We start from the raw sequence: 27,998 nt of genomic DNA, 5'->3' as shown, positions 1-27,998 counted from the left end.
CCCACACTGTTACAGTTATTTTACCGCACGGTTTCATCAGCTCTGCTTCCTTGTATTAAGGAATAAAATCACTTGTTACGAAGTTGTAATGGTGTATGCATGTCAGTAATGCAAGCACCAAGAGTGAACATCCCGACGTTCATGCCTTTCGTGTCACAAAATCCAGCTTTATTACCAATGAATGTTGTTATTATCGAAAGATTGGTTAGTACAATGTTTAATAAACTAATATATGTCATGTATCACTTACTGTGGTTTGTTATGAGTTACTTATGGTCGTTTATGTAATCACAGGAACAACACTATAAGAAAGATTCTCTGAGTAACAAACGTTAATTACAATCGTATTTGTGAAACTGATGGTCAATGAACAACCCAAAACGTGCTTGAAACCAAAAAAACGTGTTTTTAATGGACAACCCGTTTGCTGATACGGATAGCGAAGATGAACTTCCTCATGGATGGGAGGAAAGAACCACTGATGAAGGATGGGTGTATTATGCCAAGTATGAAAGTTTCTAGTCTATTTCCTCAAAAATGTAGTTAGTGCTTTAGATTTGAACTAATGTCTATATATATAAACTTCACATAATTTTGAATAAATGCAAGACGTGTTTTAAAAGCGGCGAAGTTTTTCACTCTGTTTTAAATGCTTGAACATGTTTCAGGTTTGCTGTTATATTTAAGAACCTTTCCTAAAAAAACGTCAGTGGTTATTTTTTAATTGCGATAATATTTAAGTTGGTTAGAAAAGCGTTCATCATGGTTTGAGGAAACAGTTAAATTCAAATTTCAATTCAGTATATTTTTTCTTTGTCGGAAAACCACAGCAATGATACAGTTACAAATAGTGAACGGGGACAAAACCAACAAAAAGAAAAGGTGGCAAAACCACAGAAGTTTAAGACGTGCATGCGATGCAGATTTAAAGGTTACGTAGATGAAAAGTAAATTAAGCACGGCCATCAAACCTAACAGTTTAAAATAGATGAATTATATAGTTGAAATAACCAGTTGGCTCCACATATCCAAAGCAACTGGAGGTGTGCCAGTTGATGAAGCCATGCGTGGATGACTGAACCTTAAAATCGGCAAGATTTAGTTTTATGAACTATCATCGGTTTTGCTGAAAATATTCACTGGAGAAAATAGTAGCGGTTTTTCTTTATATGAGGTGTAAGAAGTCAAAGCATATTTTGTGGCAAGTGTTACCTCATGGAGTACTATGTACGTCGTACGGATACGGTACTGTACGTTATGGTAAGGCTGTTTTAAAGATCTTGGTTGATTCGCACCGTACCGCAGGAGAAACGCGTGGCGCTCCTAGATTAACGGCCGAGTGTTCGATGCTTGCTCGGTGCCTCTCACTTTGTGTATTAGTTTCTCCTTGCTTGCTGTGCTTCCAACAGCGTGCCATACTGGCCATGTAACTTGTAGGTTTTCGCTGCTCATAAAACATACCGTTTAATGAGATTAGTCCATATAACACAAAGCAAACGTTTCCTTGGAATCAAACGTTTAGCAAGTTCACGATCAGTTACAATGTGTACAGTATTGCAGTCTGAGCAACAGCTGAGGTGCACTATCGGTAATCACAAGACATGGAGGCAAAATTGTTTGTCAGACATTGGTGTCGTACATTCTCAACCCGATGGAATACCATATTCTGGTTTTTCGCTGTACTTAAAAGTATTCTGTGGTAAACAGAAGTGCTGTACCTTCCTTTAGAAGTTGTTTTCCTGCTCCAAAATGTTCTTTTTATATTGATTTAGCCGATACCGACATTGCATCAACATAAAATCCACGAGTTTTGCTTGTCATACTGAGGTTAGTACGTTAACTCCCTGCGGCCATGGCCGCCGAGAGGTCATTAAATGGCCTCCGAACCTACCGCGATGGTAGGCCCTGTTTGGTCGCCCGCTTCCACGAGCCAACATTTCTCCAATCCGTTCGAATTTCAAACTTTTATCTCCTCTCGCGTTTGTGCGTAAAACCTTTTTCTTTTCACTCACATTCGCAACCTTTTGTCACAAACAAGGCAAAGTCTCTCACACGCCGACGAGAAATATTGCTGATAAAAGTTTCGCAAAACGTTTGAACATCGACCGATAAAAACTTGTAGACTAGCGCTTAACTTACTCGTGAAGCAGTACATTTAAACATAACTGCAAATATGTTTCAGGGCCTTGTTTGCGTTGTTCTTACCTGAATGAACGCGAACACACGATATTAATTAACAGATTTTTGAAAGCACGGATTTTTCATTTTGGCTGGCGAGTGCTAGAATTTGGCCGCCGAGAAGCTCTGGTAGGCCATGCTTGGTCGCCGGAAAAATACAGGAGCTTAAAGGCCTGTAAACGGATGCATTTAGAAACCTAAACCTAATGCGAGTGAGATCCAAGCCTGTTATTAATAACATAACCTTGTCTGCAGTTTCAAGTTGCCTACTACTTGGTGCAATTCAATATTAAGATAATGAACAATGAGATGTTAAAAAGATACCACCAATGAAACAGTTGTGATCTGTGTTGAACTGTTGATTTTTCCCAGCTAGCAAAGGTTGCAGTTGCTGTAATAAATATAATCTTTTCTGGATTAGTTATAATATACAGTACATGAGTACATCAGTACACTCATCATAAATTTATTGTGTTATATTTTCAAGCCATTTGAGCCAAACAACAAAGTGGGAACATCCGAAGACCAACAAGCGTCGCAAAGTTCCAAAAGGTATTCTCATTGTGTCATTGCCCGGTTTTAAATGTTGAAATGTGACATTGTAGATCTATTTCAGCATGTCATAGCCTTGGGAAGTGCCGTAGGTATAGCCTCGTACTTCATAATCATGAGAGAAATCAATGGCTGTAGTCGAAGGGGCGCCACTCCACAATCGACGGCATGCCTTTCAGTGTTTTGCCAAAGACCCAGCCACATGATTTTGAGTGGTGTCGAACCGGTGCCCTATCGAACGTCGAACTAGGGCTCTCACCACTCGGCAATCCAGTGGAAACTTTAGATAAATTCCTGTAACGTCCGGATCCCACAGTTTCTTCTTAATGATGAACAGGATCTTCTTTTGAGTTTGAATCACTTCCTGAACTTAGACTCTTGTTGAGTGCTCTTATTCTAGTAGACTGCACTATGTTGAACAATGCTTTTTTCACACAAAACTATATTTTTCCATTTCAAGAATTAACTCTTAGTTTTTATGAAAAAAAAATAGCTTCTTTTGGTTTAGTTTTACAATGGTACGTTCAAACTTTATAATAATCTTCAAGTACGTCACTTAGTTTTTTTCGTGTATTGTCGGGGGCATAGTCAAATTCATAGTCATAGTCTTTGTACGTTTCTCGAAAAGCTGCCAGTTTGTCACCGCTGTCTTTAGGAAGATAATTAATGATATGCTTGAAAATAGACACAAAAATTGGTTTCCTTACCTTCTTGTCCACTTTACTAAATGTTCAACTATAAGCCTGGATACAATCAAAAAAATCCTGATCTTCAAACAGATCTTCCATATGGGTGGGAACGGTATGAAGATGAGGAGGGAAGAATCTATTATATCGAGTAAGTTTCATGATTATTGACTCAGATGACCTTCGTATATCATTTGCTGCGTGATTGTGTTTTGTTAATTATTCATTAGCGAATCTTATTTCAATAATGTCGTCGCTTGGATTTGAAGATTTAAATGTAAACAAGTGGTCGTCTTGAGAGTTAGATATAGTTTAATTTTTTTATGTTGGATATATCAATATCGTTTGCATTGGCGGAGTTCTGATCCTAAACATGATAAAGAATTGCCATTCATCCTTTACTCATTCTGTACCACTTACAATAATGAAAACAAGCGGAAAATAACTTACAATAGGAATGTCTACCAACACTGCAAATCACTCTACTTTCGGAGAACTGAGTTGGTCGCCCATTCGGCCGACAAACTATGTCTTTGATATTTCCACATTTTCTTAGCATAATTCACTCACGTTTAGAATACTTACAATTTGTTTCAAATAAAGCAAGGTGAAAACGCTATCCCCAACCTTGTTTTTTTTTATACAAGAAACGATTAACATTTTGGACAGTGTTTACCATGTTTTATTAAGAAATTTTTACAGTTCTTAAACAATGCTATTCTAAACTCAACGTTTTAGTTAAAAGTTGAATTAAAATAACATGTGGCTGCTGACCTAAAAGTTACACGACCAATCTCTAATGCAGTTCAGAGATGTTTAAAACTGTGGGACAGAAAACACATTTCAGTTGTGACAATTATTATAAATTAAAATTCGACATTGCTCGCCTGGAGCGATCGCACATTGCTGAAAAACCACTTTTTTCAAGAAAATATGCCTCTTGCTTTGTTGTTGGCTTCTCTGGCGCTTTAGGAAGCGTTCGTGACAGCATGTCAAAGCTGCCAGTGGTCCATTTCATTTGTTTTCGTTCGAATGTTTTCGATTGTTAATTCTATTTGAATAATGTTAGCTGAATACAAATTTATACAAAATGGATATTTAAATAGAATGCTTAAATAGTCTGGAAAAAAGATGTTTTATACTACAACTGTGCTTAATATTGTGATTTTTCAGTCATCAAAACAAGAAGACAACTTACACGGACCCTCGACTAGCGTTTGCGTTTGACGTCAACCTTAACCGTGGAGAAGCTATACGCCAAAGGTTTGACGCCAACAGCTCAGCTGATCAAGTGCTGCAAGGGTCTGATCTGAGAGGTCGAGTTGCCATAGTAACCGGCGCTTCTTCAGGCATAGGTGAGAACATTCAGCAGTGGAAAATCTTGGTGATGAAATTATACTAGCACCACGTTACACTTATTACCTTTTCAAATCTTAATTATCAGGTTTATGCTAACTTATTATACTTTTATTAGCCTAAGTAGACAGAAAGGAAAAAAATCAGTCCTCGTGTCCACCATCTAGCATGGTGTTAGCTGTCTTGCCAATACGCAAACCAACTACTCTCGATTAGCATTGATTCGAGGGAGTGTCAGTCAGAGTTTACTATTTGTGCACCCAGCTGACGAAATTCTAGTATTGTAACGTAATATACATTTTATGTGCGTAATGCGTTATGCATGTATAAATGCAATCATGACCACCTGGAGATGCGGCCTAGTTTGACACATTTTGCAGATTTTGATTACAGCTACTGCTAGTGTTTGACTGACATTTTTTGAGATGTTTTTACTTTTTGCGATTTCCTAATGTTATAAAACTTTTTGTGGCCTTGGGGAAGCAGTAGCAAATGAGAAAAAGTAAGTTAAAAAACGCAAAATCAGACTGTTATTGAAAAATTAACAGTCTGACTAAAATCTTCAAAATCAAATTTTCTTTGTTTTTTAACATGTGAGGATGTTAAAACTTATTGTGTCATCTGGGGAAAAAAGTAAAGAAAGCGTAAAAATCTAATTTTTGGAAAAATTTATTTAAACGTTTGCCCAAAGTTAAAAAAACCTGAAAATTTCTGCAAAATGTGACAAATCAGGCCATATCTTTAGGTGGCCATGATGCAATATATTATTATAACGCAGTGAAGCGTTAAAAAATAAAAGAAAATCAATAAAACATAATGACAATGCCTTGTGCTTGTTCTGTACGTTGATGGAATAATCTGCTGCCCATAGAAGCTTTATACTTTTGATTAATTATTATTGGTTGAGGATTGGCACTTGGCTTTCAACCATGCTACCCTGGTTCGATCCCAGCTAAACCTGATGTTGAAAAAACACTGCTCTCCCATCCAAAGGCTCAATGATTTTTATGCTCATCTGGGACTGAGAAACTCTTTGGAAGCTTAGTCCTGGCGGTTTCATATGCTTGTGGATGCTATGACACACTGGCTCAAGCCAGGTCGTCGAAGTCATCAATGTAAATGTTATATTTGTTGTTGAAGTGTTGTTAGCTGCAAATTGTGTCGACCACTAGGTCCTGTAGTCTTGCCACACCAAAAACTTTATCTTGTTCTTGATACTCGATAACCAAGCATGGTATCCCAACTATGTCTATCTTACCTTCTTGCATAAGTTGAAATACATCAAAGCCGAATTTTTATTTTGGATCAGATTCTGTGTAAGCAATATTTTTACATTGCCATGATACTAGATGATTTTTTTTTAGGCTTGGAAACAGCCAGGGCATTAGCTTGCCATGGCGCAAAGGTAGTCCTAGCATGCAGAAATATTGCTAAAGCCAAAAAAGTTATATCCACAATCAAAGAAGAACGGGTAATGTTAGGCATTTTATTTTTGTATTAAATTCTTTTTGTCACATTTATCTTTACTGAAAGCACAATAAACTGATCTGAACTGAAAGTGGGAGACAGCAAAATGACCAAGCTTTCAAAGAAAAGCTATATTTTCCAACATTCATATTTTGAATTATGCCTAATCTTTAAAAGGTGATAACTAAAGTTTAAACTTTACAACAGAACGCCAAAAAGTCTAAGCCTTATCGATGTCGAAACCTTAAATATTTTTTTAAAGTTTTTGAGTGAACACCGTAAACATTATGCTGACTATGCTTGCGTAACCATTGACATAATCTGAACTTGTTAGATTCATTAAACATATGTTTAAAAAATGTCCATTTTCAGTAGCAATGTAACTATTTCAACTACAAATACAAAGAGTAGCTAGTGAAATGTATTTATTACACGTAGATACAACGAGATGAACTTCTGTGGTTTTACAGGATGACGTGGACATGACGACGATGGAGTTGGACTTGTCTTCTCTGAAAAGTGTCAAAAACTTTTCCGATCAATATATTGCGACTGGGTGGTAAGTAGTAGGCGATATAGTTTTTGACCTATTTTAATAACACTTTACTTTAATGCACAAAACAATGGTGGGGAGGTAATTTAATGAATTAGATAACAACTTTTTATCTTAAGTATAACTTTATTTTTTAAGTATGAAAAAACAACAACCATGTTACTGAATTTGTGCACAAAACTGATAAAGATTAAACGAAATTCTTACGAAATTTTTATCTCCTCTCTGGGTACCTCAAAGAGTTAACATCGTCTGTGTTGAGGGATTGTGCAAGCTGTCAGAGCAGTCATGAGACATTCGGTAGCAGTGATTCGAACCACCTTTTGTTGCTTAAAACAGCAAATGGTGTTCATTCAAACGGTGATTCAGCATAACTATTGAGAGAGTTCCTTTTTTATTTTACATTTATTCATATGAGAATTCTTTAAAAAAAGAAATGTTTTCTACTTTTTGAAACCCGGCTTTCCGCAAGACTTTTTGAACAGTTTTCACAGTGATGACAAAAATCGGATAGGCTACTGTATTTAAATACGATGTTGAAACAAACCATAACGCTGTGTTGAAAAACGTCAAGTTTACCGATACCTCACAGTTGTCACTTGAGGTAAGTTGTGCTTATACTATTGACTTGAGACACGCCTTACAGAAGCATATATCGTGTCTTATATTATTCCAGATAATGCCACCGGTTTGTCCGCAGCTACGTCTTTCATTGTTGAATGTGGGCTATATCGCTCTCCTAGTAAATTGGTTAATGTGTGGAATCGCATGTCCTCTGTCCAATCTTTGGCTCTCTTTTGCAGTTTTTCCTTTTTTCTTGGCTCTCTCCTTTTTCTTCCTTTCCTGGTTTTATTTATTGTCTCTAATCTCTTTGGAAAATGTGAGCTGACCGCCTCCAAAGCCCTTGATGCGTTTGCAACGTCGCTAGGTGGCAGTGTTGTGTAGGTATCTTTCAGCTGTGCAGAAAAAAAAGTTTACAGAAAGTAATAAAGTAAACAATATCACACTAACTTGGAAAATTCAAGTTTATTAAGTTGCTTTCGTCACACATGTGTGGCTTCGTCAGTAAATAATCTTATTCAAAAAGAATCTTCAATGCAGAAAGCGGTTTGTTTAATGTATGACTGAAAAATGTCTTTGAAAAGTGCTTTTTTTTCACCAGATTTAACATAAAACACACTTTACATTTTTTCTCAATATTTCTTAAGTTTGAACCATAGGCATACGAAGCTCTCTACCGAAGCGAAGACAAACCGAAGACAAACTCTCTACCGAAGCTCTATCTTTCTTAACTTTCTAGAATAAATTGTTTTAACAAAGTCACAGAAATCTTTCGAAAATGTCGTGTTTTTTTTGTGGCGCGTCAGTGACTGCGGGTGATATTTTTGTTAATATTACTTTCTGAATATTAAAAACCTTTAAAAAGGTTAAATACGATTTAAAAAAACATCAGCCTTTCAAAGAAATGAAGAATTAAAGGTGATAAAAATAGATTTACTTAAGTTTTATGTGGATACAGCTATTGTAGTTACCCTTGGCAATTTGGTGATGAAAGTTTTGTCTTCTTCTTCGTCATCAAATATTGCCTTGTTTGTTACTTGAGGAAGAAGGGTTGGTCTCCGTCTCGCATGGTCCAATGTTCTGCGTTAAGTAAAAATTTTGTTGTAAAGTTTGCAAGCCTTCAATATGATTTTCAACTTGTGACAAGAGTCGAGACTGGCTTCGACTGAAGGCGTCAGTTTGGTTGTCGAGTGGAATAAGCATCTGATTAAAGGCCTCAAATGGCCTCTGTCCGAAGCTCATGGAGGTGTATTGGTAAGGTTCCGACATGCTTAATAATCGTGCAAAGGTTAGCCACCTTGTCTTAATGTCTAAACGCCTATTGTGTTTCTCGGCAGTCGAGTGTCTATTGTCAATCAATATACGAGCAGGTGTATTGTGGAACTCAAAAAGCTACACCATTTCAATGTGATTGATAGTATTGGCTGGACTACTGCCACAAAATCAACAAGGTTGTAAAATTACATCAAATGCTGTTATTAGTCTCTAAAAACCTTCACAGGTTGTTCCACTCTTAGTTGGGATTATCAGAAGGTTCTTATTCAAATAGAATCTAGTTGTAAAATTACGTTGCCAAGTGCTGGTGTTACTGCCTCCCTCGTTCATTTATTCACATGTACGTGGATTACTACCTAGCTGGTGGATGTACGCTGTTCAATGTCTGTATCACTGCTTGGTATGGGTAGTCTGGCCTGTTGTATAATCGCCCGAACGCGAAGTTGAACTCGGATAAGTTTTCGGGTTCCAGCTGAAAGTGAAGTTATGTAAGAAAATATTAATGAAAGATAAGTTGTTCTTTTCGTAGTCAACATTTTACGTTAATTGCTTAGCCTTCCTTCCGACTCGTGTTAATACTCGTTGTAAAAATTAAATCACTGGACAGTTCTTAGAGTTGTTATTTTTGCTTCAACTTTATGTACAGTAAATACATAATAAAATGTTTAAAATTTAAGTACATTGGTTAAGTTAACACTTGCCATTGTCTAATAAAGGGTTTTTAACCAGATGTGCTCGCACCATTAAAGTGTGCGAGACGTGTTCCTAAGGGGTGCAGCTAGTTCAAATTGACGTGGGAAGCTGTGCCTTGGTTGCTGGAATTATATTCCACATTCTGGATTGTGGGTCATTATTGCTTTTAATTATTTTAGAAGGGGGTGCGAGAAATGGCTGCTCATTTCAAAGTAATGCCAACATGGGAAGGGGTTAAGCATCACTGGCCCTATTGCATTCGTTTTGGCAGGCAAGTTTCCGAATTTGATTTTTGAGAATTTTCGAACCGTTAACTAGCAATGAAACTACCGGTAGGTATATAAAGTTTCAGATCGTTTTGTTACCTTGGCTAGTGTTCTCGCGTCTCGTTTTATCCATTCCTTCTGTTTTCGCTCTAGCGATTTCACGAAAGTCTCTTCTCTTCGCTTGGCTCTTTTTTCTGCTACTTCATGTGCGTGTTTAATTTCTTCCAGTCGCATGGCAAGAAGTCTATCATGGCTTACATTATCGCACAAAATCACCTGCATGGGTAAGATCTTATCAGCCTGACGACTTCCAAAATCTTGCAAATAAATGACGTTCTCTATTGACCATTGCCTGGCCGCCGCAAATTATTCAAGGGGTTAACAAAGTTCACTCAGCTTTTTATAATGTTGATGTACGGGCATTTTTCTTGTTGCTTGTTTTTTGTGGTTGCCAATGTTAAATTTCACGATTAAAATTTTATCTCAAAACCTTAAAAGTAATTTAAAAATTAAAACTGCGCTTATCTCATTTCTTGAACATCTGGAAGCACTACGACTACATTCTGCGTACAGAAGGAAGAATACTTTTTAGTTATTTGTACACAACTCGCCTTTATTTTTTTTCATGGCAACACTATTTTGCCTACCTGGGGTAAATGAGACTTGGGTTGTAATTTCTTTGTTCTTAGGACTTTGTTCATTCGTACTAACTGTTTGTCTTGTTCAAGAGCTTCTTCTTCCGTTTCCGGATGCAAAGGAATTAAATTTTCACTGTAATCTGATTGAAAACATCATCTTATTAAATCTATAGTAAAAAATGAATCAAAGACATTCTACTTTTTTAATTTGTACCACAAACAACATGTAAATCTCAATAAAAGTTTCAACTACAAGCAAATATTTCTGAAGCTGATCGTCGTTAGAGAATATGCGACCCCACACAACGAAGAAGTACGCATGCGCATTTCCAGACAGCAACGCAGCCGTTGTTTACATGTAGCCGTTATGTAAATGTAAAAAAAAAACGATTGATTTGCTGTCTGGGAGTTGTTGCTTGCCCAGCGAGGGTTGATTGTGTTTGGTTTGTAGAACTTCAAAGATTTCAGATTGAAATTTAGATTTTTTTCCTAACGTATACAGTAGTTCTGAATTGGCCCACAAAGATAACGGCTTCAGCCTTTGCACTTGTACGCATTATTCATTGTGAAGGTGGTTTTTGCAAGCATAATTAAATTTATCAATTACACCTTTCGTGACCGTTTCTCCATCAAATTGTAAAACCCAAAACTTTCGATTTAGTTGATTCGTTTAGGGCCAATTGAAAATAAATCTAAACCTTGTGGCTCTTAGTTTTATGTAGCCTATTTGTTAAACAAAGTGAATGTTAAAGCCAAGATTTTAAAAATTGTAGAATTCATTACATGTTCATTTCGACAGCATAAAGGTTATTGATTCCAGTTAGTTAAAATTAAATTTAATAACTTACAACACATTTCGGAGACGACAGTTTACCTTTATAATATTTGCTTACTTTAATCTAACTTCGGACATCTATACGCTTTTGCCATTCTGTATCTTAACTGCATAATTATTAATTATGCGTTAGCTCATTTCTCTGCTGCCACCTTAATCAACACTGGGGGTCATATGATTATTGAACGGTGTTTATGAAGCAGTTATAGTGAAGAGTTTCGTTTTGTTTATTGAATATGCGCGGACTAACAAAGCATTTGCGCTTAAGCGTCCTTTTCGATAGCATATGAAGTGGCCTATCCTGTTGTTGAGGTCTCAGTGGATTGCTATTGTGTTCATATTCACTTTAAAACTTTATTGACGTTTTGGTTTATTTATTTTAAAACTTAAAGGATTGATTACACTGGTTGATTAAAATACACGTTTAAATAAAATGAACTTTTTTGAGTATATTCGAGAATTTGCTAGTTAGCGCGCTGGTTTTTGTTAAGAGGGTTTTATTAAGTTGTAAGAAAAAGAGGCGATGCAACTGTAAACATCTGTAGGATTGGCCCATGATGCCAAAGAGAGATTCACAAAACGGTTTCAAGTGTAATAATCATCATTCTCTCTCACCTGTAGTCGGAGTTGTGTCAATGGACGTTGCAGATACTTTGCTTTTGTCGATGGAATTAGTTTTCTTTCCGGTGGAGTTTTTGACCAAGTTTTTCCAAATATTTTCTATGTCACTCTCGGACAAGCTCTCGGCGTTAAACTGAGATGACACTGAACCGGTTTTTCTTCCATCTGTTGATTTGGATTTGGTACTCGACATTTCAATCCAAACTGTTGCAGTATTGAATTTATAGCCTTCAATGAAAAGACTACATGAAATACTTAACAACGTATCACCAAAAATTAAATCAAAAGCATTAAACGCTGATATGGTTTTGAATGTTTCATGTCTTATAAAAAGCCTATTGTCAGAAACCAATTTGCATGGGTTCCAGGGCTGGTGTACATAGGTTAAATTTTCCCACCCCTAAGCAAGAGTTGCATTAAACAATTTCTTTCGTGGGTTTAAACCAAAACATCACCCAACATCATGTGTAAGATTTAGTAACACTACCAATAAGTCAAAATCAATGCAAAATGTATTTAAGATCAAACATATTCTGATGTAGAAGAATATAATCCTTGTAAGGCTGTTATTTTAATTTTGATGAAAAAGCTGGGGTCAAAATGTTGCAGCTGCCGCTGGTGCAAATCACTTAAGGTAAAGGTGATCCCATACTTGATTTCAAGTGTCGGGGATAAGGTTCTCGTTGTACTCATTCGTACTCGTTGGTTCCGATAAGATATGGTCTCATTGTACTAAGCCTTCGGCACTAAGGAGAGTAGGGTGGCCAGTTCCTTTCTCTCTGGCCGCCTTTCCTCGGCAGTTATGCCCACTCAATATATTACACCCTGGGTAGAGGTGATCAGTGTTTTCAACAACCAGCTTAAGACTGGAGTCAAATCAGGTTTGCATTGTTGGAAAGCCAACGCCATATAAGCCAACTTATATATTGGTATACTTATATGTTGGTATAACTTATATAACTTATATACCGTACTTATATAAGTTTATATACTTATAATCATATACTTATACAACTTATATACTTATATGTTGGTAAATATTACATAGACCTACCGAGTAGCGTCACCGAGCGTTGTGTGTTTGTACTACAATACGACTGTGCAAGACTACATTTTAACAAGAGTTGTGGTAGCAATATGTAAGGTATTCTTCCCGGCAATCGGAGAGCTCTAGCATGTTTTCAAAATACTGTGGCACGGTTTCAGTTGATCTGTTTGAGAGCTAGTAACAATTTCAAAATGTCATTTCCAGATCTCTAGTATGAGACTTTTGTATTTTTTTCTGCGATTTTTCTTTCAAATAATCTTCATGAGCACTTTAGGAACTTTACTGCTGCGTGAACTAATTTTGCAGCTTTATGAGAAATGTCCACCCTAAAAATGTTTCTGATTTCAGAGCGAAGATTTCTCATACCCTCGCAAAATGTTTTTTTAAATTTCATGGACCAGTGAAGAACAGTTTTTGCAGTTGGCCCGATTTAGTGTGGGCCGACCAAGTGTGGTTGACTGCACGCACTTTTAGGAAAGATTTGTGGCAAAGGTTATAGTAGTATAGTACCTAGCAATGTGCTGGCATAAACTGTAAATTGGGTCATCAGAGAAACTGTATTTTGTTTTCTTATCCACGTTATCTTATTTCCTAATCTTCACACTTGTAAAATTACTACCTTAACAACCCCTTTCTATTGCATCCACCTAAGAAAATTTCAACTCCAGTCAGTTAATTGGTGAATTTTTCATCTTCCTCGTTTGCTATGAAATATCTCACTGGTAATGCCACATTACTGCACACAGCTTTACATAACTATTCTAATCCATTTACCAAACAACAAACGTAAAGTACTCCTTAAAATTTCTCATATGATTTGAATGGCACTGAAAGTAGTTTACTCTCCCTTGCAAAAACAAAGAGATGTCATGCGATACATCATCGCACCGCCACGGCGCAATGGAGTTAAATAGCAAAAGCCAGTGACCCGCGGTAGCTTGTTTCCAGTATTTTGATTGAAAGCAACGAGTGTGACTGTAGCCTTGCCTCTATTTCTTTGTGCTTTTGCGACCTATGATTCTAACGCGTACTAGATTACGAAGGTAATTGTGACAAGATTAATTCCATCGTTGATTATTGTGACAGAAGAGATATGTAATCAGGTTGAAGTAAATAAAAATCGCGCCATTTTTGCGAAACAAACGTTACATTCCGTATTTTTATCGTTTTTTTTTTTCATACTACTGAAGGAATGTCATCATGTTTGTGAATATTCAGATCCTTTTTTTGGCGGTGGAAAGCGTGTTCAAGGAAAAACAGTTTTTCAGAGCAGATGAACTTATATAGAAAAGTTGTGGTTCGATTTCGGTATTTGCAAAAATGGGAAGGCAAGAATGCCTCAAATAACCCTGAATGGATTCCATGAAGACTAAAGAAGGAAACTGAGGAGTTAATGGAATAGTATTAAAGAACACACCGACAATGTTTGAATGAGAAAAGCGAAAGATCGGATGATGTGGGAAGATCTGTGGATGCCTTCTCTCAGCGTTGATAAAGTTTATGACGACAAAGATGCAAGCTCATATTGTGAATTTTTTGAAGAAGTATACCGCTGCTCTGACACAAACCATTTGTATCGCTGTCTCCTTTTCAATCAGTAGGAGTTGTTGGTTATTAATTCCATCCCTCTCGTATTTTCGCTCTATGTTTTGGATGAAAAAATACACTTGGTTATGATATATGACGTAAATCCTATCACATAATTCACTGCTTTTAACTAGCTGAGGACTTGAACAACAAAGGTCTTGCCGATGATTTGTTGTTTGCTAATATTTTTGCCCCTATTATGGCAAGCATTACAAATTTTCATTTATTTTGTCATTTGACACGACCATGACCCCAACCCGGGTACAATCCATGTGTCTTTAGATTTCTTGACGAATGCCAACGTTTGCTGTATGCTACTTTCAGGTCCATTGTCTTGCTGGAAGTTTGCTTTGTGACGTAGGATTGAAACAGGCACACAAGGCGTGTCGTTGTACCACGTTGCAAATGTATTTTAACATGAGCTGATCTAAACGAATTTAGATGGGTTTCTTGTTTAAAACGAAATGAAACGAAATTCATGACAGAAACAACAAAATACATTTCTTAGAAACACTCACAAGCATGAGTGTGTAGCAAATCGTTTTTTTATCTTTAAATCAGTTTTGACACATTTTGAAAAGAAGGTTTGAAAGCCAACACTTTTTACTTTATAGGCCCCTTCACCTTCTGATATTAAACGCTGGTGTTTTCCAATTGCCATGGAAACTGACAGAAGACGACATTGAACAAACCTTTGCAATCAACCACGTCGGCCATTTTTTCCTCACCAAGCTTCTCACGCCGCTTTTGCTGAAGAGCGCTCCCGCGCGAGTAGTTGTACTTTCTTCTGAATCACACAGGTGACGCTAATGTGCTATTAAGCTACGCTTTATTTTTTGTCTTACAACGAAACATCTTGTGTGTTCGATTCAATAAATAAGCGCGCTTGCTTTGCTGATGGGTTGAATATTTCTTCGCATAAACCTTTTACTCTCGATAGTCTGCTTTTTTTCTAATCCGCTACAATGGTGTAGGTCTAGTATTTCATTTACACACTCAGTCACTCACCCAAGGCTGTTGCAATGCATTTATTCAGCAACCGTGTTTATTTAGTCTGATACGTACTATAGTGATAATAATAGTTGAAATTAGAGTGCCTTTTGTTAGGTTACTCAAACTCACCTTAACCTATGTCCAGTTGTCCACTGGTTTCGAGTGAAATAGCACTTTACTAACCTCTGCTTTGGTTCTGCTGTCAAAAGTAGAATTGAAGTGAACAAGTTAGTTTGTTGTTGATTTAATAATGCCGTTAAAGCAATGGGCATATTTCTTTGTTTTATGAACAATGGTTAGGGCTTTGGTGGAGAGTTTGTCTTGTTGAACCATAGGCATACCAAACCAAGTAACTTAATCAGATATATCGTAGGTATTTAAGTTTATTACAATGTTTCAGAAAACAAAAAAAAACTACTATATGAAACAAATTTCGAACGTTTTCGACATCACATGATGTCCTTTTCAGGCATAGCATACAGTAATTTTGTCTATATCTAAACAATGTATTTTTGTTTTATGTAAAATAAACTTAAATATGTTAAAACTGATTAAGGAACAATGACTAACTTTGAGGTTTTCTGCTTTCTAAATTAAAACGCACCTCAGGAAATTTCTTGATATTTAGAAACAAGCATAGAACATATTTGCTTTGTTGTCGTGTTTCAATTTGAAAAATTACACTTTAAAATATTAATTGTTGAGCTTAAACTTGGGTACTTTCTTTTAAAACCAATGTGTTTATGAATCCTCTTAAGACTTTACACTGACCCTTTAGGGACTCCAAGTTGGAAACCACTGACTTAACATAAATATGCCTTTTCATGTCCTATATCTACATGTTGCCACTTCTCAGCGAGTAGCTTATGATATAATTCCTTTTTTTATTATGCAAGGTTTCTGATGGGTCAAGACCAGCTGACTTTAAGTTCTCTTTCCCCTCCGAAGTCGCAGTTCTGGCCAATGATACAATACAACAGGTCTAAATTATGCAACATCTTATTCAGGTACAGTAAAGGTTAAACACTGGCAGGTTCCATGGAATCAAGGTTACTTACTTTTTTTTCACTTGCTGCAACGTTCGTGCGACAAATTATGGTACAAACACAACAGCCATTTTTGTTACTTCACTAACGGAATGGTTATATGTTTTGTTTTTTTTTTACTACAGACAGGCAAGGCACAGTAACACAACAGGATTGAACATTATAAGAATATATTTCTCGTATTTATAAATAATTTAAACAATCGAACGTTTTCGGCTAAACTTAAACCCTCATCAGGAATCTGAAAATATGTCTTGTTCTTGTACGTACTTTCACATTCATCGAATAAACACCGCAGCTAGTGGTAGAAAAGTACTTTCAGTCTAGAGGTTGTTATTTTCTTGATACTTGCATTGCTTGTTTTTAAACAATCTCTTCTTTATAATACGAGTAACCACAGTAAAAAAATGTTTACAAGTTTTTTTGTGCTCTCTGTCTGTTGTTGTCCTCAGAGTAAATAAGGTAAAATAAAGGTTTTAAAATAAAGATGTTTTTTATACTGGACAGTGGACATTGTTCCAGTCTGCAAACGTTGAATCAATGTCAAAAAATGACGTATTTTCTGAAATCCAGTATTGTATTAATCCCTATTTCAAACATTTGCCACACAAGTTCATCTCAGATAAGGAATGTTATTGTTGAAGACTCACGTAAAGAGTAAATGCCAATAGCCCAAATATTAAACGTATGCCGTAAGCGGCCTTTTGTACTTCATCATTTTAATTGTAGAAAAATATATTTTGACATAGTGCGCAAATAAATCGTTCGACTTTTCTTTGTAACCTCTTCAAATTTGCCAAAAATGTTATCTATTTTTGGCCGCCACGTTAGAAGGAGAGAGAAAAATTCATTTCCGCATTTGGTTAGTTATTTGCAAAGTCGACGTGGAATTTCTTGTGTTGGAATTTGCACAACAGTCTTCGTAAAAACTCGTGTATTTCGACGATTTAGAAAAGCTTGATTGATCAGTTGTGTATTTGTAGCACAAAATTTCTTCTGCCAGTGTTCCAGAAACGCTGACTGCATTGTATTCTCTGATGTCATCTCATGGCATAGTTTTTGGTTTCCGTTGAAAAGCATATTATTTTTGTTAATCTTTTTTTTTCAATTTTAATAGATTCTTGTGGGAATATAGCAAACGAGATGAAATTTTCAAAACATTTGGGCTCTGTTTGGTCATTATCTCTTGGTGTTTATTTCATATTTTTGAAATTTCAATCCCTGCTACAGATAACCTTTTTTCTGAATTTTTAAATGAAATTATTCCTCAAAATTGCGTTTACTTGGTCTAAATAACTCAGATTTTTAGCATTGCAATACGAAATGAAAATTTTATCATGACAAACTGCGTATTCAAGCCTCTAAGCTCCCGGTGGTCATGGCCTCCATAACTACCGCGCGGTAGGCCATATTCGTCGCCGGCCGCAAGGCAACGTTTCTCCACTCCTTTCGTAGCCTATACTTGCATTTTTTTTTCACTCGCGGTTGTGTGTGAAACCTTTTTCTCTTTACTCGCATTCGCAACCTTTTATCACAAGCAAAGTCAACGTCTTGTTGTAACCGTTATTTGGCTTTATTAAACTTAAAACTCGAATCTGCAAAATAAATAATCATTCTATAACACAACTCAAGCTAACAGCAGACCAGCTAAATCAACACCCTTCACTCCAACTTGCACAAACTAAAACTGCGAACAGAAATTCAATTTCACCAACAGTGAACGGTGAATCAACACGTCGGCTTCAGGCACAAGCTTTAGGCATCAGAGCACTTGTTCAATTACAGCTTATTCTCCCCCATATAAAAATTGAACAACACCAAGAATTGAAAAAAACAAAGAGAACAAATGGAACTTAAAATTGCAATTGAAGATACACCGTTATTACAACATCTATTGTTTACATATGCCATAGCATGAAGTCGATCACAAATTGTATCAAACGTAAGGCACAGCACCGTAGTAATCGACAGGTTTGCGTCTCCGTTCAGAGCGGCGCAGCTTTGGAGTGACAACGCTGTTCTCATTAGTTTCGCTTGGTCCATCATCAGGCTGCAACGTTTCTGAAGACGACGGTTCGGAAGTGTTACTTTCTCGAGGTACGATGGACAAGAATTCTGGAGTAGTAGCATCAGGTTCGGCGAAAGATTCGTTTTCAGAATTACACGCCGGATTTACAGCAGCGTCGTCGGCAGACCTGTTGCATGGTGAGAGATCTCTAATAGACACGGTGGTTTCATTTCCATTGCTTAAACGAACGTGAGCATAACCTGGGTTTGCTTCAAGCAGTTCCGCTTCGTCCACTAAAGGATCATTCTTATTACGCACGTGTCTTTTGACGTGAATTGGACCTGGTTTAAGCCACGACGGAATAGTAGTTCCGTTGACCGAGCGTCGAGCATGCTGGAAGAATCGTTGATGAGGTGTGCAGTTGATCGACGTGCATAATAATGAACGGATTGAATGCAGGGCATCGGTCAAAACGTCTTCCCAATGGGAAGGTGGCAACTGACGAGATTTTAACGCACATTGGACCGCCTTCCATATAATTCCATTGTATCTTTCACACTGTCCATTTCCTCTAGGATTGTAGCTGGTCGTTCGACTGGCAGCTACCCCATGAGAGTGCAGCCAAGATTTTAATTCTTGAGATTGAAAGGAAGACCAGCGATCCGAGTGAATATATGAACACATTCCGAAAGTAGCAAACAGTTCCGTTAAACACTTGATTACTGTTGTTGGCGTCATGTCGGCACATGGGAAAGCAAATGGAAATCGGGAATATTCATCGACGATGGTCAAAATATATTTATTTTTCGTTGCGTTGGGAAGAGGTCCTTTAAAATCCAAGTTGAGTCTTTCGAATACTTGGGTAGCCTTTATTAATTGAGATTGGTCCGATCTGACAAAGCGTGGTTTGACTTCAGCACATACGGAGCACTTGGAAACCATGTCTCGTATTTCTGCTACGGAATAAGGAAGATTCTTGTTTCGCACGAAGTGAGTCATTCTAGTAATGCCAGGATGACACAGAGCAACATGAAGCTCACGCAAATTTTCTTTACTAATTGCACCACAGAATGCACGTGTAAGTGCATCGGGACCTACATTTTCCTTCCCTGGTCTGTGTAAGACCGTGTAACTAAATTGAGAGAGTTCAATTCGCCATCTAGCTATCTTTTCGTTTTTTATTTTACTTGCGTGTTTGACGTCGAACATATACGATACACTCTTTTGGTCTGTGATTAATGTGAAGTGACGTCCGATTAATAGGTGTCTCCATTTGCGCAAAGCCTCCGCGATAGCATATGCCTCCTTCTCCACAGCAGAATGACGCTGTTCACCCGTCGACAGGGTTCGTGAGTGAAAGGCAACTGGGGGTCCATCTTGATTAAGAGTCGCCGCAATAGCAAAATTGGAAGCGTCAGTTTCCACGGTCAAGGGTAGGGAGTTGTCGATAGGATGCAACGAAGCTGTAGCCAGCACTGACTTGATTTCTTGAATGGCTTGATTGGCGCTTTCTGGCAGAGGCAATGAAGCTTTGATAAGCGGATGTATTCTGTCCGAATAGTTAGGAATCCAGCGTGCATAATAAGCAAATAGTCCAACCAGGCGCTGGAGCTCTTTGTGCGTTTTGGGTACTGGTAAATCGAGAAGTGGTTGCACTCTGTCTGGATCTGGTTTGATTGACTGATGTTCGATTTGATATCCTAATAAAGAAACCTTTGATTGAGAGTGCTGTGTCTTCTTCTCGTTTATAGTTAAGTTGGCTTTCGACGCGGCTTTAAAAAATTCTTCCAAGTTCCGATCGTGATCAGCTTGGTTCTTCCCAGCAATCGTGATGTCATCGAGGTGAGGAAAGCAGCCCTTTAAATTGTCGCTTTTGATAAACCAGTCAATGACTCGTTGAAATTCGGGAGCGGCATTGGTTAAACCGTACGGCAACCGTCGCCATTGATACAAGCCAGAGCCCGCCTGGAAAGCGGTGTATTCTTCATCCTCACACACCGACGAGAAATATTGCTGCTGAAAGTTTCGCAAGTCTGAGTGTCGACGGATAAAAACTCGAGGACTGACTCTACACCTACTCCTTGAGAAGCAGTGCATTTTTTAACTGCAAATATGTTTCAGGGCCTTGTTTTCGTTATTCTTACCTGAGTGAACGCAAAAACACGATATTAATTAACGAACTTTTAAAGACACAAATTTTTAACGGATTTTTTCATTTTGGCTGCCGAGTACCAGAATTTGGCCGCCGGGAAGAAGCACTGGTAGGCCATGCTTGGTCGCCGGACAAATAAAGGAGCTTAGAGGCCTGGCATTTAAGCAAGTCGTTAAGTGCTTGAATGTCTTGCACTTGTTTAACTTTGTATTGTTAAAATTTCTTTAATTTTATTTTGCTTTTATGTTTAGCAATGAGCTCAATCGTCGTCTTGAGGGCCTTGGAGTCAGTTCTTTTGCTGTACATCCGGGAAACATGATCTATACGTCGTTAGCGAATCCATCATGGTTTTATAAATCCCTCATGTTTTTAGCGCGACCATTCACGAAGTCACTGGTGAGTGTTCCTTGCAAGTTGGGCTTACCGGGATTGCAAATTCATTTATTTTACGTTTACCGGAAATTCAGTTGTGTCATACGCGACTTCAGAAGGATTTGAAAAAATTCTAGAAAAATGTCGTCACAGTATTTTTATTTTGACAGGACATCTTTTCTAATTGTGTTTATTCTTACGTCACGGCATCTGTTTGAAAACTTTTTGCTAAATAGAGTCACGTGACAAAGAACAAGGCATTCTTTTTGATTATACTAAGGCAGCATAGGTAGCGTCTTGACCAGAAAACCGCAAGGCTGGTTGATGCTGCCAGTCTTTTCTATTGATATTTTTTGTGTATTTATCTTCCATTCTTTTTTGACTTACGGTATACTGTACTTGAAAGACTACTAATAAAATCTCTCCCTTTTATTCAATTACTTCCCATCCTCCCTTTCTCCCTCTCTCAACACATAAAGCCCTTACGTTCACACTTCCCGTGCACCGTCGCATTGCTACACTTGTCAAACAAAAATTATATCGGTGAATAAAGTTATTTTCTTGTGTTTTAAGGTGTGATTGCCCCTTGAATCCCCCATAGAACTTAGCTCGATAAACATAAAACAAAACATTGATCGTGGTTAAAAACAGCATCGATTTTGTTCTTGCGTACCACTGGGATTAGTTTGCTTTATTGTAGCGGTAAGATCGTAAATGTGGTCCTGATGCAAGATTCAAAAAGGTTTCATATTTCAATAATAAGTAATTCTTGTTGTTATGGAGGACTGCCAGGAGACCATCTTCTGCGTTTGTTTTTTGAGAACGGGTGTTTACTATTTAACTGTTAACGCTATCAGCTTATGTCTTTGCGGATATCTTCGTGGTGGCCTACCGGAGATCAGAGCGGCCACAAAAATTCATTGCTTGGTCATGCAAAATGCTTACATAACAATTGCACGTTTATTTCCTTAGATCTGGGTGAAATTCTTTGCTATTTTGCTAAATGCAAGCAAATTATCAACAACCCATCCTGACGTTAATAAATGTTTTACTTGCTAAAACAATCAATCAATGTATAATTTGAATAAACAAACGCCATGAAAGCAGCTTTTTGCTAAAATCACCACCAATTGATTTAGCTTGTTGTGTGTAAACTTATTCCTGTGATTGCAGCCTGCTGTTTGAGTAAGTCCAATGAATGCTAATTACTTAATCCAAATTTTCCACCTCTAGAGAACAAAGTGGGATGGCGCAACGGATAAGGCGTTGGCTTTCCAATTATGCAAACCTGGTTCGATACCCGGCTTCAGCTGGTTGTTAAAAACACCGCTCACCTGTACCATGGCCACCTGGAAATGCGGCCTGATTTGTCACATTTTGCAAATTTTGATTACAGCTACTGCTAATGCTTGACTGACATTTTTTGAGATGTTTTTACTTTTTGCGGTTTCCTAATGACATAAAACTTTTTTGTTGCCTTGGGGAAGCAGTAGCAAATGAGAAAAAGTAAGTTGAAAAACGCTAAATCACTGTTATTGAAAAATTAGCAGTCTGACTAAAATCTTCGAAATCAAATTTTCTTTGTTTTTCTGCATGTGAGGATGTTAAAACCTATTGTGTCATCTGGGGAAAAGAGTAAATAAAGCGTAAAAATTTAATTTTTAGAAAAATTTATTTAAACGTTCGCCCAAAGTTAGAAAAACCTGAAAATTTCTGCAAAATGTGACAAATCAGGCCGTATCTTTAGGTGGCCATGCCTGTACCTAGGGTGTAATAAATTGGATGGACATAATTACTGCAGGAAAGACGACCGAGAGAAAGGAACTGGCCACCCTACTCTCTTTAGTGCCAAAGGCTTAGCCTACTATGAGAACCTTATCTTCTCATACCTGACACTTGAATCAAGTATGGGACCACCTTTACCTTTTTAGAGAACAAAGTAATTTTTTTTCTTTAGATGCCGGAGCCTGGTAGCTATTATATTTTACTCGATGGCTTAGTGAGCTTGACTGTCTTTGAGTTGGTAACATGGGATTGGTACCTTGTCGGGTCATGCCAAAAACTTGTAAAATGTAACCAAGTCTTGTTTTCACTTATCACTCAACACACATTTGGAAATAGATTTTCTCCAATAAAAAACTTAGCTGCGTCTCTATACGATTGCACCGAAATTGTCCGCATTGTACAGACAAATTCGGTCCGCGATACAAAAACATACATTGTTATGCTGTATCAGGGGCTTTCTGAAAGCACTACCAGCACATGAAAACAGACTAAGCAATTCATGCAGGTTATCTCGCACGCCTACGCTTGTGGCGACATTCATTGCGCGACGGAGATCAAGCGTACGTCCACCGGCTCGTAGCATTCGTAGGCTCGTTGTTTTTTCTGTATCTCTTGTCCGCCATTTTGTCATTTTAAGTACGGTAGGTTTATTTCAAACTGCCGCCAGCTAGGCTGATCTCAGCTTCAGGATAAAGATAGATAATGCATTCAAATATAAATTAGTGTGATCTATTATTGGTAAAACAACATTAGTTATAATTAATCTACAATATCAAGCTATTGTTAATGGCTCAGTGATGTATTAAAACTTTTTTTATAGTCTGGCTTCCGTATCTCACCCACTTAGTTTGAACCAGGGGGTTAACCATCTTTTTCTAGGTGCGGGTCAACTGTAGAAACGCCAAAACGAACTTTTATTATCTCATCTGAGAATTTAAGCGATGGCATGAAAAGTAGTGAAAGACTTCTTTTTCGCTAGTCAAATTTTCTCGGAACGCTAAGCACTAAATTCTGTGTCAAGTTTGCGAAGTGAAGATAGTGATTTCTAATTGATTTTAAAGAATTCTTACAATCCCACGTTTTCATTAATTTTACATTCACTTTGGCAGCAATTTCGTTTCATTTCGACAGTCGAATCGTTTTTCGCTTTTTCTGCACACCACTGGCATGCTTTTAAACTGCCCCAAACCGGTTTAAACCACTTAACCTCTTGCGCTATCACAGGCAATCAACGATACTTCCTTGCCGGTTTCGATAAGGAGGAACATATTTATAGCTCGCATCACTTCATAATTTTCCGAATGTATTCCTTGCTGTCTAGTTCTGTTAGCCAGCGTATAGTCATGTGCGCACACAATGCGTATAGCGGCAAAGCTAGCCTTATATTGAAAGCAGTTGGTTGTTAAGATGTTGCTGCTGTTGGGCAACAATAACATGACGTTGTCATTAGGTTATTCAAACTGGACTTTTGTGTCATTTTTTTTTCATTCTTACAGCTTCCTTGCTGTGCACCCAATACTTTGGTAAGCTGGAACATATTTATTTTCGAAAAACATTACAAACACTTTGTCAACATACGTTTTTACCATCACTGCAAAATATTGATGATAAATATTTAGATATCTTGTGTTTTTTCTCTTTCATGAAAGGGGCGTTTCGGTTTTTGACTCACAAGTAAAGAAATAAAGATGATAACATGTTTTCTACACACTGTAACGAAATGAATGCTCACAGCTATTTCTTGCAGATCTTTCTTTGTTTTTCGTTTTCTGATTGGCGTCTTGAAAATTTCATGCCTTGTTTACTTGAGATTTGAAATTTTTTTTTCGTCAATTCCATGTCGGGTATCAGACCGTCAGATGCTTCAATATGTCAAGCTCCGGCGAGCAAAGCTACGTCTGCAAACGTTATATTAATGTTGAAATCACTCATTTTTCGATAGTACGCAACTGGAACCTCCAACAAGAATGAGGTTTTAAAATGTCTTTTCTTGCGTCATCTTACTTTCTGGGTTTATTTTAGTGCGTCGCTCCCAACCATTTCACCTTTCGCTACCATAGCAACTAAATTCAAGTGGTTTTATCCACTGTTTAATTTTTGACTGCATAACTTTTGGAACGATGGCTACTCTTTCAATTTATATTTTAACCAAACGTTTTCTTTTTTTCTGGTCAAATAATACAAGTAAGTTTTTTGTCGTATCCAGGCTTACACCCGGTGGTTGAAGATTTAGATTAAGTAGACGAGAAGGCAAGGAAGCCAATCCTCGTATCCACCTTAAGACACGTACGTCTTACAGTGTCTTGTCAAAAACACAGCTGCATGCTTTTGAGCAGTGTCGAACCGATGCTCTTTTGAGTGAAGTTCTAGGGCTCTCAGCACGTACTCGGCTATGCAGCCGACGAATTAACAATTAAGTTAAAGTTTTTACCGCATTCAAACAGAAGCTCCGACCGTAACTTTAAAGTTTTTGCCAAAGTTTCGCTCTTGGTGAAATTGATCTCTCGTGTTACATTTATTCATTTTTTCTGCAGTTTGGTTCTACAGCACTTCTATCAACTTTTTACAAAATAAACATAACAATTTTTGACAAAATTTACAAAAACGTATGTAAACTCAATATCGGTTGAAATTAGTTGTCGGTTGAAAGCCATGCTGAAATTGACCTTTGATGTTATATTTATGCTCATATACCTCTCAAAAGTCCAGTAAGGTGTTTGCAGATATTGCAGCATTGGTTTTCTGCAGCATCAAGTCAACAGATTTTCTTCTATCAAGTTTTAACAAAATTCACAAAAACGTATGTAAACTCCATGTCGGCTGCTTAGATAGATCGTGATAGTTCAGGCTCGGACGGTCATTGGTTCGACGCCCAGTGAGAGCGTATAGTTGTGTCTGAACAAGATTTTCTCTCTCTCTGTAGGTATCATGGCTCATACAGCCCTCGATGTACAATGATGTTCCAGTTTGATCGATCTCGTGCGTCTTGCCAAATTTTAGTAGGGTTTTTGACAAGGGCGTTAGTATTTTCAACAAGATTTTAACTTAAGCGATGCTTAATGTAGAAAGTGGACTTATTTTTCTTTTTCCTCAATCCGAATTTTCAACATACAAGGCTTAATGTTAAGCGCAAACCAGAAATTGTTTATCTTCGATAGTTTAATGAGGTTCATGTTTTTCGCCCTTTTAGCTTTAAAAGTGTACTGATTTCAGGGAAATCGTCAAAGAGCTCCACATGCGCCGGTTTGAACTGGTCAAAATCACTTTCTCTAATTGCCGTACTAGTTTCACCTTTACAATTCGATTTATCTGGCAATAAGCTGATGTCGTTATTTAGCTATAAACAGACTTATATAGTAATTGTGTTTCCACTTAGTCCATGCTTTCATTTTGTGCTTTTGTGACACACCGTTTTAGCAGTTTTACATTAGGTTATTTCGGACCAGTCAATTTTTTTTTTTTATGGTATATTTGTGTCTGATCGAGAAGAGTTTACATAAAGCGGCAGAAAGACGAAGAAACTCATCTGACAGTTCACTTTCATGAACTGTGTTGCTACATATACAACTTTGGAGTAGACAATGTTCACTACTTGGCCATTCTGACGATGCTTTGCAAGCTTACAAAGTGTGCCCGAGGTTGGTTTCGAACCAACGTCCTTTTGATCGTTGAATTTGACATTTTTACCATTTGTCCACTCAGCCAAACCTTGGTTAGGTGCTGGGGCAACATTTTAATTTGTTTGTTTCAAACGCACAATGCGCAACGGTGGAGGAAGAGCGGTTGAGGCATTGTGCGCAAAACGTGGTGAAGAACTCGCATCGACATTTTTTCATTCATTTTTTTTTCGTTCAATAACTTTGGTTTTGCCTTGTTACAGAAACAAGGCGCTGCTTGCACTGTGTTTGCTGCTTTTGCACCTGAACTCATAGGGAAAGGTGGTCTCTACCTTAACAACTGTTTTCCTTGTGAAACTTCTCTCTTGGCTGCGAATCGAGCTGAAGCCAAGAACTTATGGACACTCACAGATAAGCTTATTAAAGAAAAAATTTCTACTGAACCTATTGATAAGAAATGAATCCTTATTTCAAACTTTTTGCAATCAATGTTGTGACATTGTCAAAATCATGATGCAGGATTCATCTTTGTAATGTACACTAGGTACCTTGGTTTTTTGCTGTATCTTATGCAAACAAAGTCACGAAACTAAGTTTTCTCTTAAATTTAGCGATGAACTTGTTTGCGGAAATGATTTTTAATGACTCTTGTTTTCTCTTTACTGAGCTTCAGAGCAGAATTTATTTATTCAAAATTTAACAATCGATTATTATTATTCGAATTTTCAAACCCTTAATTTTGTTGCATGATTTGACTCAGATTATTATGCAAATGGTTGTAAACTTGATCCAACGTGTTTGTTGAAAGTTTGAGTCGATGAAATTACATCTTTCACTCCATTAAATTTCTTTTGTTGTAATTGCAAACAAACAGCAATTAACAGAAAATTTCCCTTAAAAGTCAAACTATACTTCATCTGAATTCTAATGAACCAATGGTAAAAATGTAAGGATTTATAATCTTTATATTTTCCTTGTATTTTTTGGTCAACTGAGTGCAGTGTGAACAGTAGCGAAAGAGTTGTTTGTTTTTTGCGGTTTTAGCCTTAAATTTAAGTAGAAAGTGTTGCTAATCAGTTTGAATATTTTCAGCTGTTTATAGTTAAGGTAAGTCTCCAAATAACACCACACAGGATTATCAATATTTAAGGAATAATCCCTATTGGGAAAACATTCATTTTACTTCTGTATAAACATCTCCGGACGCTGAAACGATGCAACATTGGACCGTTTGGCTAGCTTGGTTTGCTCTAATGTTAATAATAAGAAGGGAACCCATTTGACACCAAAAAACGTATTGCAAGAAATGTCGTTGCTTGCTGAGCGAAAAGTTTTCAGTTTCTAAATTATCAACAAACTGAATTCAAAACTCAGATTTTCTAGTATATATTTTATTCTAAGGTAATCCGCCGATTATAGTGTTTTAGTACGCATGAAATGGCTGCCAACGAAAATGACATTGAGATTTTTATGCTCTTTTGATCAGTGCTAACCATGTTGTTATTCGTTATTATATGTTCACAGGAAATTGACCTTAAAAGTTATTTGATTGCGACATTTTGTTTATTTATTTGGCATGATTTTTACTGCTTTTGTGTTTTTGTTTCGTCCAGCAATGTTGTAATAAAGAAATCTATCAAACAACTTGCATGAACTGTTGCATTAAATTCAGGCCAAACTATTATCTTTGTTTCTATTCAATCTTTTTT

The 27,998-nt window shown here is 37.2% G+C and overlaps 2 protein-coding genes across 2 annotated transcripts; one reads left to right on the top strand and one right to left on the bottom strand.

The window, feature by feature from the left end:
• Nucleotides 1–368: 368 nt before the first annotated feature.
• On the top strand, nucleotides 369–27,924 carry LOC145767282 (WW domain-containing oxidoreductase-like). The gene is made up of 10 exons (XM_082579071.1): nucleotides 369–506; nucleotides 2,666–2,730; nucleotides 3,510–3,567; nucleotides 4,590–4,771; nucleotides 6,137–6,243; nucleotides 6,710–6,798; nucleotides 14,931–15,116; nucleotides 16,206–16,316; nucleotides 20,767–20,911; nucleotides 26,553–27,924. Exons 1-10 carry the CDS (start codon nucleotides 412–414, stop codon nucleotides 26,748–26,750), a joined length of 1,236 nt encoding a protein of 411 aa, XP_082435197.1. The 5' UTR covers nucleotides 369–411; the 3' UTR covers nucleotides 26,751–27,924.
• Nucleotides 6,534–12,819, bottom strand: LOC145767283 (uncharacterized). Its single transcript, XM_082579072.1, has 7 exons — nucleotides 12,736–12,819; nucleotides 11,676–11,909; nucleotides 10,235–10,365; nucleotides 9,687–9,863; nucleotides 8,985–9,100; nucleotides 8,325–8,433; nucleotides 6,534–7,748 (listed from the first exon to the last, which is right to left on the bottom strand). The coding sequence occupies exons 2-7, from the start codon at nucleotides 11,872–11,874 to the stop codon at nucleotides 7,455–7,457; spliced, it is 1,026 nt and encodes a 341-aa protein (XP_082435198.1). The 5' UTR covers nucleotides 11,875–11,909; nucleotides 12,736–12,819; the 3' UTR covers nucleotides 6,534–7,454.
• Nucleotides 27,925–27,998: the final 74 nt, after the last annotated feature.

Source organism: Aplidium turbinatum, chromosome 3, assembly GCF_918807975.1.
Source record: "Aplidium turbinatum chromosome 3, kaAplTurb1.1, whole genome shotgun sequence".
Lineage (NCBI taxonomy): Eukaryota > Metazoa > Chordata > Ascidiacea > Aplousobranchia > Polyclinidae > Aplidium > Aplidium turbinatum.
Note: the sequence above shows the minus strand (reverse complement) of the source record. Positions and strands in the feature narration are given on the sequence as shown.

Bases quoted from the DNA above. Each gene is read 5' to 3' on its own strand.
- LOC145767282 (XM_082579071.1), top strand. From the start codon at position 412: ATGGACAACCCGTTTGCTGATACGGATAGCGAAGATGAACTTCCTCAT. The intron at 3,568-4,589 runs GTAAGTTTCATG...GTGATTTTTCAG, and splicing joins GGAAGAATCTATTATATCGA to TCATCAAAACAAGAAGACAA. The intron at 6,799-14,930 runs GTAAGTAGTAGG...TTTACTTTATAG, and splicing joins CAATATATTGCGACTGGGTG to GCCCCTTCACCTTCTGATAT.
- LOC145767283 (XM_082579072.1), bottom strand. From the start codon at position 11,874: ATGTCGAGTACCAAATCCAAATCAACAGATGGAAGAAAAACCGGTTCA. The intron at 10,366-11,675 runs GTGAGAGAGAAT...GTTTTCAATCAG, and splicing joins TGACACAACTCCGACTACAG to ATTACAGTGAAAATTTAATT. The intron at 7,749-8,324 runs GTAACTACAATA...TTTTCTGCACAG, and splicing joins TCATCACCAAATTGCCAAGG to CTGAAAGATACCTACACAAC.